Source organism: Melanotaenia boesemani, chromosome 22 (assembly GCF_017639745.1).
Source record: "Melanotaenia boesemani isolate fMelBoe1 chromosome 22, fMelBoe1.pri, whole genome shotgun sequence".
Classification (NCBI taxonomy): Eukaryota; Metazoa; Chordata; class Actinopteri; order Atheriniformes; family Melanotaeniidae; genus Melanotaenia; species Melanotaenia boesemani.
The window spans coordinates 3,054,402-3,074,943 of NC_055703.1; the positions used below are offsets into that span (position 1 = coordinate 3,054,402).

At 40.8% G+C, this 20,542-nt stretch overlaps 1 protein-coding gene across 7 annotated transcripts in view; it reads left to right on the forward strand.

Annotated features, from left to right (window-relative positions):
- The window catches only part of enah (ENAH actin regulator), a 145,571-nt gene that overhangs the window by 81,866 nt on the left and 43,163 nt on the right, over nucleotides 1-20,542 (forward strand). For all 7 annotated transcript variants that reach the window (XM_041975830.1, XM_041975829.1, XM_041975828.1 and 4 more), the window contains exon 4: nucleotides 10,101-10,176. In XM_041975830.1, the coding sequence (XP_041831764.1) occupies nucleotides 10,101-10,176 (76 nt within the window). The remainder of the gene's footprint in view (nucleotides 1-10,100; nucleotides 10,177-20,542) is intronic.

The window sequence follows — 20,542 nt, forward strand, 5'->3', positions numbered from 1 at the left end:
AAAGTAGGCACTCATTTTTAATGCATGTGCGCTGAGAAGAGGAAAATTCTCTCTGCTGAAAAGTCCCCAAAAGTGACCATCCCCTTATCTGGCTTTTAGCTCCAAATCATTCTGCAAATCAACCATTTCCATGTTAATTCCACATGACAAAGCAAATACCTGCTGGAATTCGGCTGCTATTGCCTCTATATTAACAGGCAAGAATGGGTTTGAGATGCAGCATTATCTTTCATGCTGTCTAACTCACCAAAACACAGACTGAACTCTGCTGCCAGATTATCCAGGTACACTGTACTGCTCAGGGTGAGAATCATGGTTTGATGGACTGTGACATTTTCTCCAGTTTGGGAAAGTGTGTCAGCCTCCCTTTCTTGAGATGTGTGGTCCAGACACTGAGCTTGACCTTGAACACATTTACAGCGCTTATCATATGGGGAAGGTGTTGGTCTTTTTCCTGGAGCTCGCTGTTGAGTGATTTCAGTTATGCTGTTAGATCTGTCAGAAACCCCAGGTCCAGTAGCCATGCATCATCTGATAGTTCCTTGTAATGCTTGTTCCTCGTTGACAGAAAATATTTAATTTCAATGTTTTTATTGGATTTTTGGATTGGAGGCATGGGTGGCAGTGCCCGAAATAATGCTGTGACAGGGTTTAGTGGAATTCTTATACTCCACACTGTTGCAGGGGTGTTGAAAACCCCCACCCAAAAGCCCTTCAGCAATGGGCAGGACCTGAACATATGACTGAGGGTGCCTGGATCACATTTACACCTTGGAATGTTCTCATCAGTTCCTGGAAAAAGTTTGGTAAGCTTACTATTGGAAAAGTGGAGTCTATGCTGCACCATGAATTGGAGCAACCCATGTTTGATACATATAGAGGAAGTATGCACCCAGCCAACTGCCCTCTTCCATTCTTCTGGTCAAAATCAGAAAGACTGCATCAGTTGGAGATGGAGGGAAGAGGGCATTCACACAGATGGGAACCACAGGGACACCATGTTTGCACCCAAAGTGAATTTGTGGCTGCTTCCATATTTTGAGCAAACCCTGGGTCGCAGGTTTATGGCAGATTGATCCCTTACTGATTGGTAGTGGAGCACAGATTAAGGAACTCAGTGGCTGTAGGAACCCTGTTCCATAAGTGCCCAAAGGGGCATTTGTTCCCTATCATGGGATTGAATCAGAAAGTTTAATTTAGACGTGTTAGCTGCCCAGTAATAATACAAGAAGTTTGGCATGGCCAACCCCCCCTCCTCCTTCCGTCTTTCTAGGCGCTCTTCCCTGACAAGCGGTATCTTTTTATTCCAAACATACAGAGAGGTAGCCTTATCTACTTCATTGAAAAATTACTTTGCTATAAATACTGGAATGGTTTGGAAAAAAAAAAATTGGCAGTATTACCATCTTGACTGAATTTATGCGTTCTGCCATTGACTGGGGATGACTTGATCATTGTTCCATGTCTTTTTTGGCCTACATCAGAGCTGGTTTGAAGTGTTGTTTAAAAAAGTCCTTATAATGTTCGGCCACTGACACCCAGTTGGAATGGAGTCACAGGGATCAGACAGAAAAAGTAGCAGGTCATCAGCATATAACACCAGTTTGTGTATGTATGCTCCTCTGCTACTACCTCCCAAATTGCTATCCTTTCTCAGTGACACAGAAAGGGGCTCAGTAGCGATATCAAAAAGCAAAGGAGATAGGGGGCACCCATGTCTTGTCCCTCTAAATAGGGAAACATATTTAGATATTGATATGATATTATTTGTCCTGACTGTGGCCTGGACAGAAACATCTTTATTTCAGGCAGCAGGTCAACAAAACGCTGCAGCACTTTGCCTCAACTCAACCACTGAACATAGCGTGAAGAAGTAGCTCTCTATACGCGGAGTCAAGCTCATCCAATAACGTCCTAAATAATCAACACTGAAGCTCTTTTGCTAGAATCGAGTTTACCATTTAACCACCAGTTTCATGACATGAGAAAAATTCTACATCTTCACTAGCCAAGGCTTGTGGGTGAATCACACATCGATTATTAATGAAGTTTGGATAATCCTGATCATTACGACACTGCTATAAAATCTGTGCACACATCACACATTGCGGGTGCCCCATCCGAGCAACTGCCACCAGGTTATGAATGGGGAAATTATTTTAATGGACTTAGTTTTTAAAGACATTGTAAATATCCTATCCTCTTTTTTCTGCTTTAAATGGAGAAGAATGAGGAAGTCATACCTGGCTGTGTAATCCTGGAAAGCCATTCTGACAAACACAACAAGCTGAGCTGTGTCCATTACATCCAGCGATTCATTGAACTGCAGCAAAAAATATTCGCAGAGCAACAAGTCCTTCAAAACCTGCTGATCCACATCCTCTGACAGGACTCGTACCTCCTTGTCACTGTTGCAGACCAAACGGTGCAGCAAGGAGCACAGCTTTTATGTCTTTATTATTTTTGCTGCAGTCTCTGCAGTGACGGTCATTGCTTCTTTTAACACACCCCTATCTGTAAAAGGCTTCTTCTGTTTAGCCAAAATGTGGCTGACATGAAATGACGCTTCAATCGCAGCCTTGTAGAAGCGGGTTTTGAGAAAAGCGACAGCTGAGCCTTTAGGTCTGAACTTTCTTGGCGTGGATTGAGCTCTTGGCTGGAAAGTTGTCTTTGAATTTCTGATGTTTGGTGTTATGGTGCCGCTCTAAATTCCTTTGCTAAGACAGCGCCTGTTGACTTGAAGAACCGTGAGTCAGAAATGTTTAAAGAATGACTTTTCACACCTGATAGTTTTTTTATTAGCCACAGGGAAGAAGGTAAGGGTTTCTGGCCCCCTTCCATCCCCATGCTATGGGGATGTTCATGTTCATGCCACCAACACCAACTCCACATGTGGCTTAAATGGAGTTGTATGGAGAAAGGCATACCATATGCTGGTAATTTTATGGTATTTTTTAATTGTCAAGAACTTTTTGATCATGACTGCCTTCATCCCAACTACTTATGTTTTAAATGTTTGTCTGCAAACATTGAACTTACACTCCAGTCATTTAAATCTACTCTACCATGACTAGCAGAGAACGACCCATAACATAAACCACAACACAACATCCTATACATCTGTTCCTTCATTCATTCCTGTCATAATTACACCCACGTATCCTCTTCATACATCCAAACAACTTTAAACCCACCAAAACCTCATTCACATTCACACCCATAGTTTATTCCCCAGTATTCTTCCCACCCAACTCAACATGGCGCTTTTAAACACCAGATCCCTATGCAACAATACATTTTCAATTAATGATATGATTATAGACAATAGAATTATATTAGATTGTTAGAATTGAAACAGAATAGAGAAAAGGAGGAGGAACAGCTGCAGTTGTTTTAAAGTCACTTGCTTTTAAAAACATTTGGTGACTTTCAGTCTTTTGAATAATGTAAGAATATTGTCTTTTTTTTGGCTGTCCTCCCATTTCCAATTTTATATAGACCACCAAAACACTGTCCTTTGTTTATAACACAATTCTCTGAACTTTTATCACTGGTGCATTCCAAATATCCAAGAATTCCCATCACTGGAGATTTTGATCTACATGGAGAAAACCAGTCTGACTCCACCGTGAAGGAGTTACATTGTTTGGATTTTGGATGTTACACAGCCAACACATAACAAAGTCACACTTTGGACTTGGTTTTATCATTTTGTCTCCCAGTGTCAGTTACAAATAGTTTAGATTTAGGAATTTCTGATCACTCCTGTGTGTTCTTTAATACAGTAGACTTTATACATCAGTACACGCTGGAGAGATCTGTGAGGAAGCGATATCTCACCAGCAAAGTGGCGGCAAAGTTTGTGGATCTTTAATATGATGATGTTTAATGTGATTTTATGTGATCCCTGTGATTCTACAGTTGATAGTTTTAACAGAAAATTAATAAGAGCACTGGACAAGGTGGCACTGATACAAACACAAAAGCTTACAACAAATCCAAAGTCACCCTGGATCAACCCCTAACTCTCACAACAAAGAGAAAGTGTCAGTAAGCAGCATAAACTCACGGTTCACCACCAAATACAAAGTTCATCTCTCCAATAGAGTGTGAAAAGAAGCCAGACGGACTTACTTTTCCAGACTCGTCTCCAACAACCGCAACAATGCAAGATTCCTCTTTTCAGCTGTTGACAGGCAAATAAACCCCATTAAGTCCTCATTACCCCTTTACAGTGTATGCTTTTAATAGAGGAAACACTGGAGAAATTTGTCCTGGTTGATGCTGAGATGGTAAATAAAACAATTTTAAAACTAAACACAACCACATGCATCTTAGATCCCATCCCCACGTCTTTGGGGGTATTTCCCTATCTTTGATCAGGAGTGCAATTGTTTGAGTTGAGAGCAAGATTTCTTGTTTTCACGCTCAAATATCATATTATTCTCTCTTAAAACTCTGCTCTCACACTCAAAAAGTCCCTTCTTGCTCTTAAATATATCCTTCTTCCTAAATATATTTCTATATCTATAGATAGATAGATAGATAGATAGATAGATAGGACTGGGCGATATGGCCTAAAAATAAAATCTCCGATTTTTTTATAACCACATCCGATTTTAATTGATTTCTTTTCTTATACGCACAGCTAAATCCCAGGCATGAGTGAAGGGTCATGTGAAGGACCGAGCTGGTGAAGGACAAGGACACAGTTGGTTTTAAAAAAGGAACAGGTTTTATTTACCCAAAAAATACTCACAAAACAGTTTTGGGCCCTTAAAAGAGGTAAAATGAACCAAACTAAACAAAGGTATAACAATAACTCAGAAAACTTTAAACTAACTGCTTAACATGTAACTCAAAAGAAACCAAACTAACACAAGAACCAAACTGACCTAACAAACATGAAACAAAGGGACACTTAAATACTGGCTGATCAGACCAGTCTAAAACACATGAGGGGTTAACAAATACTAACAACTACATTAAACAATGAGACAAAACCTAAACAGTTAGTTCACTATTACTTAACCAAAAGAATTACCCAAAAATGAAACAAGAAATCAAACTAATCAAAATCCAAACAACAAATCTAAAAATTTAAAGATATGGAGGCAACTGATCTCCCCTCTGGAAGGAGGTGGCTTGGTCTAGGCCCACGGCACTTCCTGCTGCTTGGCTTCTACCAGTTGAGCTCATTTCTGCCCCCAAGCATTCATAAGGCTCCCCCAGCAAAATTAAAAGAAAAGAATATATGTTAAATACACAGAACTTAAACAGAATTGAAAATACAATGGTGCTCTAATGTGCGCGCTAACAAAAGAGAACTAAAGCGTTTCAACCTAATTTAAACCAAATATAAACAATAGTGTTAACTCAAACTAACATAAATGAAATGTGTTGGTGTGGTGGGGGTTACCGCCTTTAAATGTGTGGCTGTAGGTACGGCCATCACAGGTCACATCACTGAAAATCTGTCAGACAAACACCGTTCTGGTGTGGAGGGAGAGCTAAGTCTGCTGCTAACTAACTATGGAAAAACATCCCGATTTTTTCGATTTATCGCCTAGCCCTAATAGATAGATAGATGGATGTGCACTGCAGCAGCCAGAGTCAGCTGGCTGAAGGACTGCTGTGCTGTTTAAAGCTTTCCATCCCCTGGGATTACAGAGTTTACACCAAAGAGGAGTCGTCATGAGCAGGAGGTAGCACGACTCGCAGGTTTACCACAGCGATTCAGATGTGCAGATCAATTCAGAGAGGTAGCAACAGGAATCTTTGTGAAAGCCGGAAGTCACATGACCAGCCAACCAGGTGAGTGCTTGATGTCAGGAGCTGGCTCCGTGCTTACTTAAACATGTTGCCACCGTCAGCTGATTGGTTGGTAATGCAAGTACTCATTTCGTATTCATATGCATCTGACAAGAGAATAACGATTTATTGAAATGATGGAGGTCGGTTCTCTTATATAAAAAACAGATTATAAAGCCTTGGAGATGTTGTTCAGGAGACACCTTTGTACCAGTTGTTTCTATGTCTATGATCATCATCCAGTTACTGCTAACTCCAACCCTCATCTCCCCAAATATCCCTCTAACAACTGCTTACTTCAACCATTCAAGGCAATCTAATCATTTCACTTGTTGCCATGCAGATCGGAAACTATTATGAGCACATGCTTGCAGGTTGTGTCACTCTGACATACAATACCACTCATATGACACTGGTTTCAGGATCATCCCTGTTGAGTCACCCGGACATACTGACACTGTACTGCATTGGAAAAACATCCACGAGTCGTTTGTAGGGTGGCGATGGAGACATGCAGCTGAGGTGCAGGCAGGGGTGCTATTTCACAGCCCCTCTAGACATGCTGGCTCTCGCGAGCCCCAAAATAATTCCCCATGTAGGATACAGTGAGTTAGTCTCTCATATACAGTTCAAGCTGAGCTACGTCTAGTTTAATCTTCCACAAATCTGTTTTTAATAGGATCCAGTTTAACTCATTAAGTTCTGTAATTAAATTAAAGCTGTTTTGTTGTTGTGGGTATTATCTGTGTTTTTTTTTTTTTTTCTAACTTTTCTGACCTAAATGAGTCACAACTACGGTAGGCTTGTCGACACCATGTTGCTAACATTGTCATAGCAGTAGAAAGCACACTCATAAGGTTTTCGGCAGTATGTTGCTCCATCATGACTTTAGTGGCTCTGTGGGTTGTACAGTACAGTTGTAGCTCTGTCCGTTAATCTGGGGCGAGTTTCTTCAGTCTTGTCCTGAAGGTCTTTCTTGATAGGAGACTCAGACTGTCTGTTACTATCATTTTTGATAACATTTTTGAAACGAGGTTCACTATTTTGCTCTTCACGCCTAACATTAAGCTTACTTTGTCTGTTGACACATGATCTGGACAGATCCTTTTTACTCAGATAAATATGTGATTGGTAAGAAATGGGAACTGGGCGTGGTTAATGTGGAAGCAGAAAGTTATTAGCTGAACAGTCCACAACATGGTTAAATGAATAGGTTTTTTAAACTTTTGTCAGTATATACATATTTAAATGCACAACAAAAAAGAGAAAAAGTACAAACATGGGGGTTATCTTCGTCTTCCTATCATCTGTCTTTCCTGTGGTTGCTGCTGTAAGTAGAGTTGAGCACACTCGTAGTCTGTGTGTAAACCTTTCTATTATGTAGATTCACTCTATAATCTGCATCCATTGATCTAAAGTAGGATAATCCTGCTTACCCCAGTTTTTGTGATAACTAAATTATATTAATAATACATTGACTAAATATATCTATATACAGTATAAAGTATATACTGAGTACTCCCCTCAGATTCTGTGAATATTTAACTATATCTTTTCATGGGACAACACTGAAGAAATGACCCTTAGATACAATGTAAAGTAGTCAGTGTTCAGCTTGTTTAATAGTGTAAATTTACTGTCCCCTCAAACTAACTCAACACACAGCCATTAAAATGGCTCTTTGGATTGTAAAGGTTGCACTAAACACATAAATACACTTAGCAGCAGTTTTCTCTTTGAACATTTACAGTTGAAATATTTCCTATATAATCAAATATTTATGATATATACATTTTTAAGGCTGTCAAATGATTAAAATTTAATCAGATTAATCACAGCTTACAAATGAATCATGATTAATCACCATTTGCGACTATGCCTGAAATGTGCCCGTTTTTACTATATCAACACAAGAAGCCGATGCTACAAATATTTAGTGTTAATTGACCTTCTCTTGGATAAATGTCAGATGTCCAAGGGTCAGTAAATGCAGCATGTATAATACTTCTATATGTTGTTCTAAATGATCTCTACCATGTGATTTAAACCAGCTGGAGGATGGTTTAGTGGGTATCACTGAAAAAAGGTAGTTGACTTCAGGTAGAACCATCATTTTACTTTTGCCACCTGCAGATCGATCACCATTTTGTTATCTTCTTATTTTCTTCAGAGTTGGGTCAGCCCCTTGGTGAGGGATTCTATTCTATTCTATTCTATTCTATTCTATTCTATTCTATTCTACAGTCATTTGGCAGCTGCTTTTATCCAAAGCAACTTACATCATAGAGTAAGAACAACACAAGCATGTATTGCAGCAAGTAATGTACTTGCATATATGTTGTTCTAAAATATTGTTCAGGAAATGGACATCGAGAGGGCGACATCTTACAGGTGCAGCAGATTTGTCCCGATAATCGGCTCCAAAATGGGTCGTAGTCGAGAATCAGAAATATTGAACATGTATGTGTATATATATATATATAGATATCTATATATATATATCTATATATATATGAATTTGACTGGCGTTGACTCCATATGATTGTGGCTGCAAAAACTCATGTGGTGGCCATATGACCACCACATGTTCTCGACAAGGAACTTGCTGTAATCTATGACCAGGCCAGCTCCTAATATTTGGACCACTTCTGGGCCAGAAGACACTTGCCAATGCCATTGGGCCATAAGTGCCAAAAGTAGCCCAGATTAGACTCAACCGTATCTGCAAACCCTAAGACTGGGTTTCTCGTGAAGTATGAGATATCCTGGCCAGAATTAACCTATTTCTTGTTCTTGCCATTTCGAAACAACCGATCGGTTTTCTCAGTTTTTCGAAGTATGTACAGGCCTTTATTACCATGTGTCGGAGGGATGGCTTGCAAATGACTTTTTGAACTTTTGCAGATCGTTTTGTCTTTGTCACTGCATGTTTCTGATATTTATTCTCCATTAGCATAAAACCTCAGAGAGCCACACACTTCCTAGCAGAGCAGAGCAGTAGTGAAGCATTTTCCTGTTGTTTTTGGTACACTGCCCCCCTGCAGTAGCAGCAACACACCAGTCACTTATAGAAATGATATTTCAAAAAACTTTTCAGTTTTTTCCTAGTAAATGGCTATTTGAAATTGTTACCTATCTCTAGTGTATACATTGGTCTTAAAGGATATTTTAACATACCACACATATTATTTAAAAGTGTCTTCTCAATGTTTACTTCAAACGTTTATATGATTCCATCTGCAAGTGTTGCCTTAAATTGTAAACTTCTGCAAGCAGCCATTATTACTGGGCTGTTTGGTAGCCATCTTCACTCTAATAGCATGAAGGGAGGATGTAATTATACAGACATAAAGTCTATGGAGAGAAGTGGTTCTGTTCTTTAGCCTAAACCCTGACCCTTCCATAACTCCCAGTGCATTCCTGATCTTTCCTACTTTAATCAAGCTGATTAGAAATGTTACAGGTCAGAGGTAGAGTATGAGGCTTTTATCTGTGATCAGGTTTTAGAAGTCGGGAGGTTCAGCTTTTTATAAACAGGACCTACAGATCTTGGAGGATGACATTAGGAACTTTGTGATATTATATTGGGCCTTCTCTTTAATCCTGCAATCTCAGCTTTTACCAGACAGTCTGGATAAACCTGAATGGGGCATTTGATTGAAGACATTTTCCTCAGACTATTTAGTGGAGTCTGTAAGGCTGTTAGGTGTGTTAAGTTACTAATGTTGGGACTCACAGGAGACATATGATAAAAAGATATGTTCCTGTGATGTGTTAAGGCTCTGAGGGTCAAAGCATGGATCAAAACAAAGGACGGTTGTCGTGTATTATTTAAAACCCGGCCTGAATGTGACAGGAAAGGTTGATAGATGGGCGTGCATGGAAGAAGGCACTGAATAAATGATCATCCACTGCAGACACACACATCCAGTACAGAAACACCTTGACCCCCCAACAGTTGACAGCATCAGCTCTAAAACATAAATGGGAGGCAGTCTGGATGACAACTTGTTTATCTGCTGGTAAAATGGATAGCTCTATCGGTCAAACAAAAGCAGAGTAACCGGATCACTGTGTCTCATCCTCTCCGTGTGACATGTTTGTATGTCTTTGTGTGTGAAAACATCAGACGGAGAGCTGCTGCCCACAAGGGCATATACTAATGTCTGTAGGCATTTATTAAATTTCTTGCTTTTATAGAGTTTTTTTTATTGCTGTTGTGTCAGTTTGAAAGATGTGGATGTCAGCTGAGAGCCTAACGAGTTAATTGTATGTGTCACCTTCTACAGGCCCCACATTGCCTAGACAGGCCCCATCACAGGTCCAAAATGGCCCCACACAAGAGGAGATGGACCTGCAGAGAAGGTAAGAAGCTTGGCCTAATGAACACAGATTGCGCAAAACATAAAGAAGAAAACATCAAGATTTTGCCAGAGTGCATGAGGATCTATCTCCACATGCAACACTGAGGCTTCGTGTTCCAGCTCACCCATGATCACTCACAGTTTCAGCCCCACTGCCGAATATTGTTTGTTTTTTAAGCATCTTGAGTGCACAGCTGAAGCTTGCTTAAATGGTTCATGGTTTGCAGGTAACATCCCAACACTTCACTTCTTGTTGTACAACACCAATTCCAGAAATGTTGGAAAAAAGTACATAAATATAGATAATAAACAAAGTCTCATCAACCCATAATTTATTCCCAATAGAACATGAAAAACATATCAGATGTTGAACTCAGACATTTTACAATTCCATGGTAAATGTGACCTCATTTTTAATTTGATAACAGGACCATGTTTTCAAAAATAATTTCATATTGTTATACATCTGACCACAGAACAGTTTTGTACAGAAGCGTGGAGCTGTCAACCACATAAAAATTGGGAACTTATCATGTGATAAGTTTATTGTAAAATCATGAAATGGGATGAAGTTGTACTTCATTGAAGAGATTTGGTGAAGCTTGGAGGACACTGATATCGTAAACGTTGCACCCTTAAAGCAGACAAGACCACGTCTTTGTGTCGGCAGCTTATTTCTTCCAGTCCCAGCTTGTTTAATTTTCTTTTTTTTCAGCCAGGCGTAATCATTGGTATGTGTTATTAACTAAAAGCAGCACGTTATGTCATGTTCTTACAGTAAAATTTATCACGCTATAACGTGATAAGATCCCAATTTTTTTTTTTTGTTTTTTTTGTTTTTGGGTGACAGCTCCACGCTTCCGTAGTTTTGCGGTTTGTCTCAGACTATTATAAATGAGCTTTGGTCCAGAGAAGACAGAGACAGGGTTTTTAGAGGACATGTCCTGGGAATATGTCTATTATGCACCTGGGAAAAACCAGGATCATAATGACTGCACCATCAGCATGGAGAGGAATGAATAAATCCCCTAGGGAAGTAATGGGAGAGAGAGCGAAGTGTGTCACCAGGGGTGCCCAGATTAATTAGAGGAACTGAATGATTAACACTCCCATGTTTATGGATAATCAGCAGTATGGAGAGACAGTGGTCACAGGACACTGAAGCATGCTCCAGAGGTCTGGCCTCAGTGGGTTGGTGCTTTTTTTTGGGAACCAACAGCAATAGTAGACAGTGATGCTCATAAGTTTTTGGCCTCAGACCTTTGGCCGGTTGCATCTCGTGGTGTTTGGAGACACTGTTTTTAGTCACATTTTGGAGTTTGAATTACAAATAAAGAAAAGCCTTGTTGTCAGCTACATGTGACACAGCTTCATTACTGGGGGTGGGGATTTTCCATACTTGGTTATTCTAAAGTCTAACATGTTTATGGTGTCATCCCTTAAATATGCAGAGTATTTGATCTCCACAAACATGAGCAGTAAAATGTTCGAATGTGAGTCAGCTGTACTTTTGTTTGAGTTAAACTTGAATCTGTTGTGTTTCACATGTTCTTTATGTCCAAGGACCTAGTTGCCAACTCCATCTTCGTGATGTTTTCCCCATTTTCCTTTTCCAACTTTGCTTTTTCAGTTCCAACCTTCTGTTTCTGCCTTTTCTATTTCTTTCTTTTTCCTTCTCACCTTCCCCTCCCTGTCTTCTCTCTCAGCTCCAGTTATACTCCATTTTTAGCGGTGGAATAAAGACTGGCAGAGAGCAGATCGGTTACTGAGATCATCCGCTGGGACAGAGGCCAGTATAGGCCCAGTGGGAGAGCGATTGAAGGATGTGTGAATCAGAGTGAGAATAAAATTAAAGATGTCAGGCATGTGAGAGAGGGAGAGGAAGAGGAGTGTAGCGATTAGTGTAAGAATAAATTGGCACTGCACTCTGATTTCTTTGGAAAATGATAAACTGTTGGGCTGTTTAGGCACAGATGTCTTTCCCACATACACTCAGTGATATTCACAGTTTTTGTCAGTTATTGTTGGAACAGATGTGAAAAAATATTATTAGCATTTAAAACCTTAGTTTACATTCAAGTCAAATATCTTTGTAGCTTTGGTTAGCCTGAAGGTTTTTCTACTAGTCACCTGATTTATGACCACATACTGTGTGGTGTAGACAGTAAAAGGTTAGCATTGACCAAACACAGCACCTTTTTAGTCTCAACAGGTTATTATTAGATATATTGATATTGATTACTTTGTATACTTTACTGTTCTTTAGTTGAGTTTATTATGGATCCCCATTAGTCTTCACCAAATTGAAAACTACTCTTCCTGGGGGCCATCTATTTAAAACATAATACAAAATATTTAAACATAACATTTAAACAAATACAGTTAAATGTAATAAAAATGACAACAATAGTAACAGAACAACAACAAAAAAACACAAGTAAAATCTATAATGTACCACTTATCTATCCTTCTAATATGAATCTCACCCCATCGTTCCTTATGTATTGTTCTAGAAAAATTAACAAGAGTCTGAATGAGTAAAAGTGATTAGAAGATTTATTACAGGAGAAGTATCAAGTACAAACAATTTCACTTGCAAGTAGAGAGTGTCGTCCAGACTCGCGTGAAGTCGAGAGAGACTCTGACTTTTGCATCATTAGACTCAGTTTTTATTCAACCTGGTTCCAGCTGAAAATCAGTCTCTCAGACTGATAGTAGGAGAAAGGAGATTGAGAGGTGCCATTCTCGCCCAATCAGGCTGTCCTTCTCTAAACACCTGTTTTCTATCAGATGCCTATCAGTCTCAAATTTCTCCCACGTCATGAATCCGAAAGAATGATCAGTCTGTCCTCGCATACAATGAATAATAACACCAATGTTCTATATCAGAAGGAAAAGAAAACATACATCATGAGATGTAACTGAGAATAACAAAAAAATAAATGCATTTTACAAGTAAAAGAATGATTACACTTGTAGTTATTGTATGAGTAATATGATTGGTTGCCATATGTATTTAAAATGACTTCCACAGTATCCCGCATAAATTAGGTTACTAGAGAATACTGCAGTTCCCAAATTAAGTTACCACAAAAAATAACTTGCAGACAGATAACCTTTTTAAATTCTTTTTTGATATGGTTGTGTGAGAAAATCCCAGTAAATACTCAGACCAACAACCATGCCACGTTCAAAGTCACTTAAATCCTCTTTCTTCCAGTTCAAACTGAGCATCATCTTCATGATTATTTGGCATAGAAAGAGTTATTCCCTCCAAATAAATAGATTATGTTATCTTGTTGGATTTTTTTGTTTATAAAATAAAATGACCACGGTGTCCCTGTGGAAAATGGCTCAACAGCCTGTGAAGTAGTCATAAAAACGTTTTAGTGAAAGGATAAAATACAAAAGTCTTTTTTACAGATAGTTTAATTGTTCAAACATGATTTACTCACAGTGAGCACAAAGCCTTTTGTGTCATCAGTGTGCAATGAGCTGTAGAAACTATTTGTTTCCACTGTTTTAGTGAAACAGCATTTTTTCTGCTAAAGGACAGCTGGAAGTCACAGTTAGCTAGATGATTTTCCTGGTTTTGAAATTCTCTACTCAGGTATAAAAGAAATGTTCAAAACCAATTTTATAATGTAGTTTCCATAAAGAACCCTCCCAAGTCCAGGTAAAAGGTCATGTAGGGTTTTTCATCTGTTTTCTCTGAGAGAAATCCAGATGTAATATGTAGGATTTATTTTGTTCTTTACAGGGCAGAGGAGATTTAGATGTAACAACACTTCTTGGTTACTTTACTTTGTTTCTATCTTATTTTGTTCTTTTGGCATTAAAAATAAAAAAGTAAAACTTTAAGACCTGTGAAGAGTGTTGTTGTGACTCAAATCAGTTAACGCATAACAATTATGATAATCGTAGAATCAGAATTTTATTCACTGACAATAATTGTACACTCCTCCCTGAGCCGCCACCTTACCGTGGTGGAGGAGTTGGCATGTCCTGAAGATCCTAGTAGCTATGTTGTCGTGGGCCTTATGCCCCTGGTAGGGTCACCCATGGCAAACTGGTCTCTAGGTGAGGGACAAGACAAACCGTGTCTCAGTAGACCCCTATGATGAGTCAAATCAGTGGATCGAGGTTTCCCTTGCCTGGACGTGGGTCACCAGGGCCCCCCTTCTGGAGTCAGACCTGGAAGTGGGTCACGGAGGTGAGCGCCTAGTGGTCGGGCCTTTGCCCATAGGGCCTGGGTGGGCTTAGCCTGAAAGGGTGACATGGGAGCCCCCTCCCGTAGAATCACCACCTGCAGGAGGGGCCATAGAGGTCGGGTGCAGCTGAGCTGGGTGGCAGCCAAAGGCGGGGACACTGGCAGCCTGATCCTCGGCTGCAGAAGCTAGAAGACGACAGCCAATGTGTGTGTGAGCGGGGACTTACGAGCGCTGTGATTGGCTTATGTGTGGAAAGAGGCGGGTCTTGGAGGAATTTATTATTCTTCAGTGTTGCCAGCATGGCGACTTTGTGGCTATATTTAGAGTGTTTTCAGACCCTTTAGCGACTTTTTCTGGTATTATTGGAGACTTTTGGAGACTGAGGTGAATGAAGGTAGTTTATCTTCCCAACAAGGAGCGGTGCTGTGCAGACCCTCTCATACGAGGCTTGGTCTTCTCACAGCAACAGCAGCTGCATTTAGACGATGTTCACCTCTGTTTCATAACCAGGCTGGAAATGAAACGTAAAAGCTGCTGCTGGAGGATCCTGCTGGTTTACCGTCACAGTAACGTCTGTTAATGAAGAGTGTGGACAAAATATTTAAAAAGTTAAAAGTGTTGTAACATGCTCCAGATTATTATCCTAATTAAAAAACAAAGTACACTTCAAAAAACAGAACTAAACGATAAAGAAAATATTGACGGAATTGTTTTATGTTATTTATTATGTATTTAATTTAATTTATTTATTTATTTATTTTGCTGTTCTAAGCATTTTAGGTTGTCTTTTTATCAATTTTTGCCTTTCCCACGACATCCCTCTTTATGGCAGCATCCATTACAACTATATGTACCAGGCTGATTATGCTAATTAGCGACTTCTAGCGACTTTTAGGACAGCCAATAGCTGCTGTTCTTACTGAGGAGTGGGAACAGTGGCTGGAGAGGAGTATCAGTCCCTGAAGCTGTCTATTACCAGGAACTACTTTTACCAGTCATACCACGTCCTATGGGGGATGATGGGGACAAAGTTGCCATTCTGCTTCGACTACAAAGTGAATCAAATCAAATCATCAAATCTGATTTAATTTGACAAGTTCTATGTCTACTTGTTTTGTATTAGTGCGGCCAGTAAGATTTTTCTTTCTTTTTTTTATGCCAACTGCAAGAAAATGCGAATTGTAAACATCAATCTTGAATTTATTGTTCAAGTATTTATCACTAATACAGTGAACATGAGAGGAAATGTGAATACTTTCTATGCAAGGCAATTTCAGTATGCGCCCCTACATTTTCTGCTTGCACTCCTAACAATGTAAGTTAGGGGCCACTGTGCTCCTCGTAAAAAAAGTTAGTCTAGAGCCCTGCATGAATGGGCGGAACGGCCCCCCAACCTGAGTCCGAGTGCTGTTTTGTTGTTGGAATTCTGTGCTCATCATGGACTGTCCATAACGAACACCTTGTTTAGGCATAAGAGTGTCCACATGTGCACTTGGCACCAGGACACTCTAGGCCGCAGTTCAATGATCAACTTTGTCAGTCGAAGACTTTACCATCGGACTTGCAGCCGTATGTCTTAGACACTGATCAACTGGTCAACTGATCACCACCTGGTGGTGAGTTGGCTCAAATGCCATCAAGCTGAAGAAGGAGTCCTATCGGGCATTTTTGGCCTGTGGGACTCTGGAAGCAGCTGGTGGGTATTGGCAGGCCAAGTGGAATGTGGCTTTGGTTGTCGCTAAGACAAAAACTCGGGCATGGGAGGAGTTTGGAGAGGCCATGGAGAATGACTTCCGGAAGGCTTCGAGGAGATTCTGGTCCACCATCCTGTGGCTCAGGAGGGGAAAGCAGTGCTCCGTCAACACTGTGTACAGTGGAGATGGGGGGCTGCTGACCTCGATTCGGGACGTTGTGAGGCAGTGGAGGTAATACTTCGAAGACCTTCTCAATTCCACCAACACATCTTCTGATGAGGAAGCAGAGTCAGGGGTAGCTGGTGCTGGCTCTCCTATCTCTGGGGCTGAGGTCGCTGAGGTGGTTAAAAAGCTCCTCGGTGGCAAGGCCCCGGGGATGGATGAGGACCACTCAGAGTTCCTTAAGGCTCTGGATGCTGTAGGGCTGTCTTGGCTGACACACCTCTGCAGCATTGCGTGGACATCGGGGACAGTTCCCCTGGACTGGCAGACTGGGGTGGTGGTCCCCCTCTTCAAAAAGGGGGACTGGAGGGTGTGCTCCAACTACAGGGGGATCACACGCCTCAGCCTCCCTGGTAAGGTCTATTCAGGGGTGCTTGAGAAGAGGGTCCGTCGGATAGTCGAACCTCGGATTGAGGAGGAGCAGTGTGGTTTTCGTCCCGGTCGTGGAACAGTGGACCAGCTCTACACCCTCTTCGGGGCTTTTGAGGGGCATGGGAGTTTGCCCAACCAATCTACATGTGTTTTGTGGACTTGGAGAAGGCATTCGACCGTTTCCCCCGGGGACTCCTGTGGGGGGTACTCCAGGAGTATGGAGTGCCGGACTCGCTTGTACGAGCTGTCCAGTCCCTGTACGACCGGTGTCAGGGCTTGGTCCGCATTGCCGGCAGTAAATCAGAATTGTTTCCAGTGCGGGTTGGACTCCGCCAAGGCTGCCCTCTGTCACCGATTCTGTTCATAACCTTTATGGACAGAATTTCTAGGCGCAGCCGAGGTGTTGAGGGGATCCGGTTCGCTGGCCTCAGGATTGGGTCTCTGCTCTTTGCGGATGATGTGGTTCTGTTGGCTTCATCGGGCTGTGATCTTCAGCTCTCACTGGAGCGATTCGCAGCCAAGTGTGAAGCAGCTGGGATGAGAATCAGCACCTCCAAGTCCAAGACCATGGTCCTCAGCTGGAAAAGGGTGGAGTGCTCTCTCCGGGTCTGCAATAGGGTCCTGCCCCAAGTGGAAGAGTTCACGAATCTCAGGGTCTTGTTCACGAGTGAGGGAAGGATGGAGCGGGAGATCAACAGGCTTATCGGTGCGGCGTCTGCAGTGATGCAGACTCTACATCGGTCTGTCGTGGTGAAGAGGGAGCTGAGCCAAAAGGCAAAGCTCTCGATTTACCGGTTGATCTACATTTCTACCCTCACCTATAGTCATGAGCTGTGGGTAGTGACCGAAAGAACGAGATTACAAATACAAGTGGCCAAAAAGACTTCTCTCCACAGGGTGGCCTCACTCTCCCGTAGAGATAGGGTGAGGAACTCAGTGATCCGGGAGGGGCTCAGAGTAGAGTCGCTGCTCATCGAGAGAAGCCAGATGAGGTGGCTCGGGCATCTGGTTAGGATGCCTCCTGAATGCCTCCCTGATGAGGTGTTCCGGGCACGTCTCACCAGGAGGAGGCCCCGGGGAAGACCCAGGACACACTGGATGGACTACATCTCTCGGCTGGCCTGGGAACGTCTTGGGATCCCCCTGGATGAGCTGGTGAATGTGGCCGGGGAGAGGGAAGTCTGGGTTTCTCTGCTTAGGTCTGGTCCTGCTGCAGAGGTGCTTCTGATGCCATCAGGAGAGAGCAGGTTTATTAAAATGAAGAGACGTTTTCTTCCTGGCTCATTAAAAGAAAAATGAAACAAAAACAGAATTTTTGTTAGAACTTTGTTTCACAAAGTTTTCTCCTTGAATTCTTTTTAAAGAACATTGCACACTGTATTTCTTCTAGTAGTTCACGTCTTGGAATAGTTTTGTTCTCCCACCATGTTAAGATATGTGGCCCACTTCACTTTCTTCTGATTAATTTCCCCCTCATGGCAGCCTTTAAGGTGTCCCACAGTATAGTTGGCTTTATGCCTTTGGTGTTATTCTCCTCCATTTTCCACTTTTCTGTTTTGATTTGTTCAGTTCTTGCAACATATTGGGGAGCAGTAGCCTAGTAACAGAGGTGGGCTTGGGTCTGGAGAACCTAGGTTCCAGGCCCCAGACTGGCAACTAAGGTAACCTACTGTGGGCCACTGAGCAAGGCCCTCAATCCCCAACTGCTCCCTGGGCGCTGGAATCTGGCAGTCCACTGCTCCTAGCAACTAGGATGGGTAAAATGCAGAGAAGGATTTCCAAGCTTGGGATTAATAAAGTATAATAAAAAAAAATTAAAAAGAATAAACATGATTTAGTAATCAAATCTGTGGATCATGTGGATTTTGTTGTGATCAGATATGTCTTTTACCCCACTCTTACATTCTCTGACCCTTTATAGGCCCCACCTGTTTGTAAATATGTTCATATACATATTCTAGAGTTGACATTAAAGGTAGTAGAATGTATGTATATTATTTTTCAGATGGCTGAAGTTTCCTCTAAATGTAAACCAACCTCAGTTCTTTCAAAAAGATATTCATGTTCTCGGCCAGGTCAGTCCTTGGACTTGTGACTGTCTTGTGGTTCATTGTTATGTTAGAATTTCTTTACTTTCTGAATCTCATACTATGTGAGGAAATATTAGAAAAAACTTTATTGCACAATGAATACACATTGATATTTATAATTGAGATTCCCTTAGAACGATAATGTTCTGGCTCCATTTTCTTTAATGGATTTCAGTTTGACTGAATTTGTTTTCAGCACTGTAATCCCTAATTTGTGATTTTGCCTTCAGGAGCTATAGAGAGCATTTCTAAAGCTGAATTTATTTACAGTTTTTCTTGAATGTTAAGACACATTTCTCAAAAGCTTCTCTCCTTTTCTCCAAACTGTGAACACAAAACCCAATTTTCAAGCTACATTGACAAAACCTCAGACTCTTCTTGCAAAACCAAACTTACCTTTAAAACAGTTTAATCTGCCCAAAACTGAACTATGTTGTCAAATCGTGCCCTGAGTCAATCAAAATTAAAAACACAACTGAGCAGTCACTAAACACGACATAGAAAATAGAAAACACAATGCTCAGGGCATTAAGATGTAGAAATAAATGTTTATTGTTCACTGTAGACTAAATTCATTTTGCAAAACAAATAACCTGCATTTAGCACTTGTATACAGTAAACCTATGTAGTAACATAGACCAAAAATAAACACTCTGTAAAAGATTATCAAATGAAAATTTATATACTTTCCTCACGTACAAACATATTGTATTTTATGTATATATATCATACAGTAATACATATATCACCTACTTGTGCAAGCGGGCTGAATAGATGTCCTCTATCCTTGGCAGTGGTGATCTGGATAGAGGACAATGGGAAGCTGGAAAAGTAATTGGTACAAACCAAAAACAGCTGAAGGAGCATTTGACAGCTATTGGGTTACTAGAGTCTCAGATGTAAAGATGGACAGAGGTTCACCAGTCTGAGACAAACTGAGTCTAAAAATTGATAAACACTTTCAGAAAACATGGGCCTTAATGTAAAATTGCAAAGACTTTGCAGAACATCATTCAAGTGTGGGGTTTCAATTATATTTGAAAAGGCTGTACTTTCCACACACTGGCTTCCTTTCTTCATTTCCCTCCATTTTATGTTCACATTCGTGCATACACTTTTTTTCATATCCTGGGTCCATTCCTCCAGTTTTTTCCTCTGTAGCTGCTGTTTCACAAATTCAACAGTTCTTAATGAGCTGCCTTCTACTGACACCTGCTGACCAAACATGGACTAGCACATCTACAGAGAATGGCTGCAGGACAGCGCAAGCTACTTTTTGTAATGGTTTTTATTTTCTTTTTAACATATTAATTAAAATTGAATATGGCACAGAGAAGTTTGAGGCAGCTATCAAAATCAAAACATCCCAATAAGGCAGTTTTGATAAGATGTGAACGTCGGGGGTTTTGTGTGTGTGTGTGTGTGTGTGTGTGTGTGTGTTTTGCTCTTCTTGCACAGCTTGGTAGGCACACATTTCACCCACAAGCAGCTCTCGGTTCATTGTGCGATTTTAATGAGCTCTCTTGTTCATGAAGCTGGCTGTAGCGGTTACATAACAGTAGTATCATTCTGCCTGAGAGAAATTATTATGAGACTTATATAACGACTATAATGACAAATAATTTCCTGTTTGTCGGGAGGTTTGATACTAATTTTATACTAATACTGATGTACCTAATTCACTCATTTTGGTTGTTATTTGGTAATCACTAGTTTAGAACGAGCTCTCATTGTGTTTTCTGTCAGAATGGACATTAAGTTTGAATTAACAGCTGTGA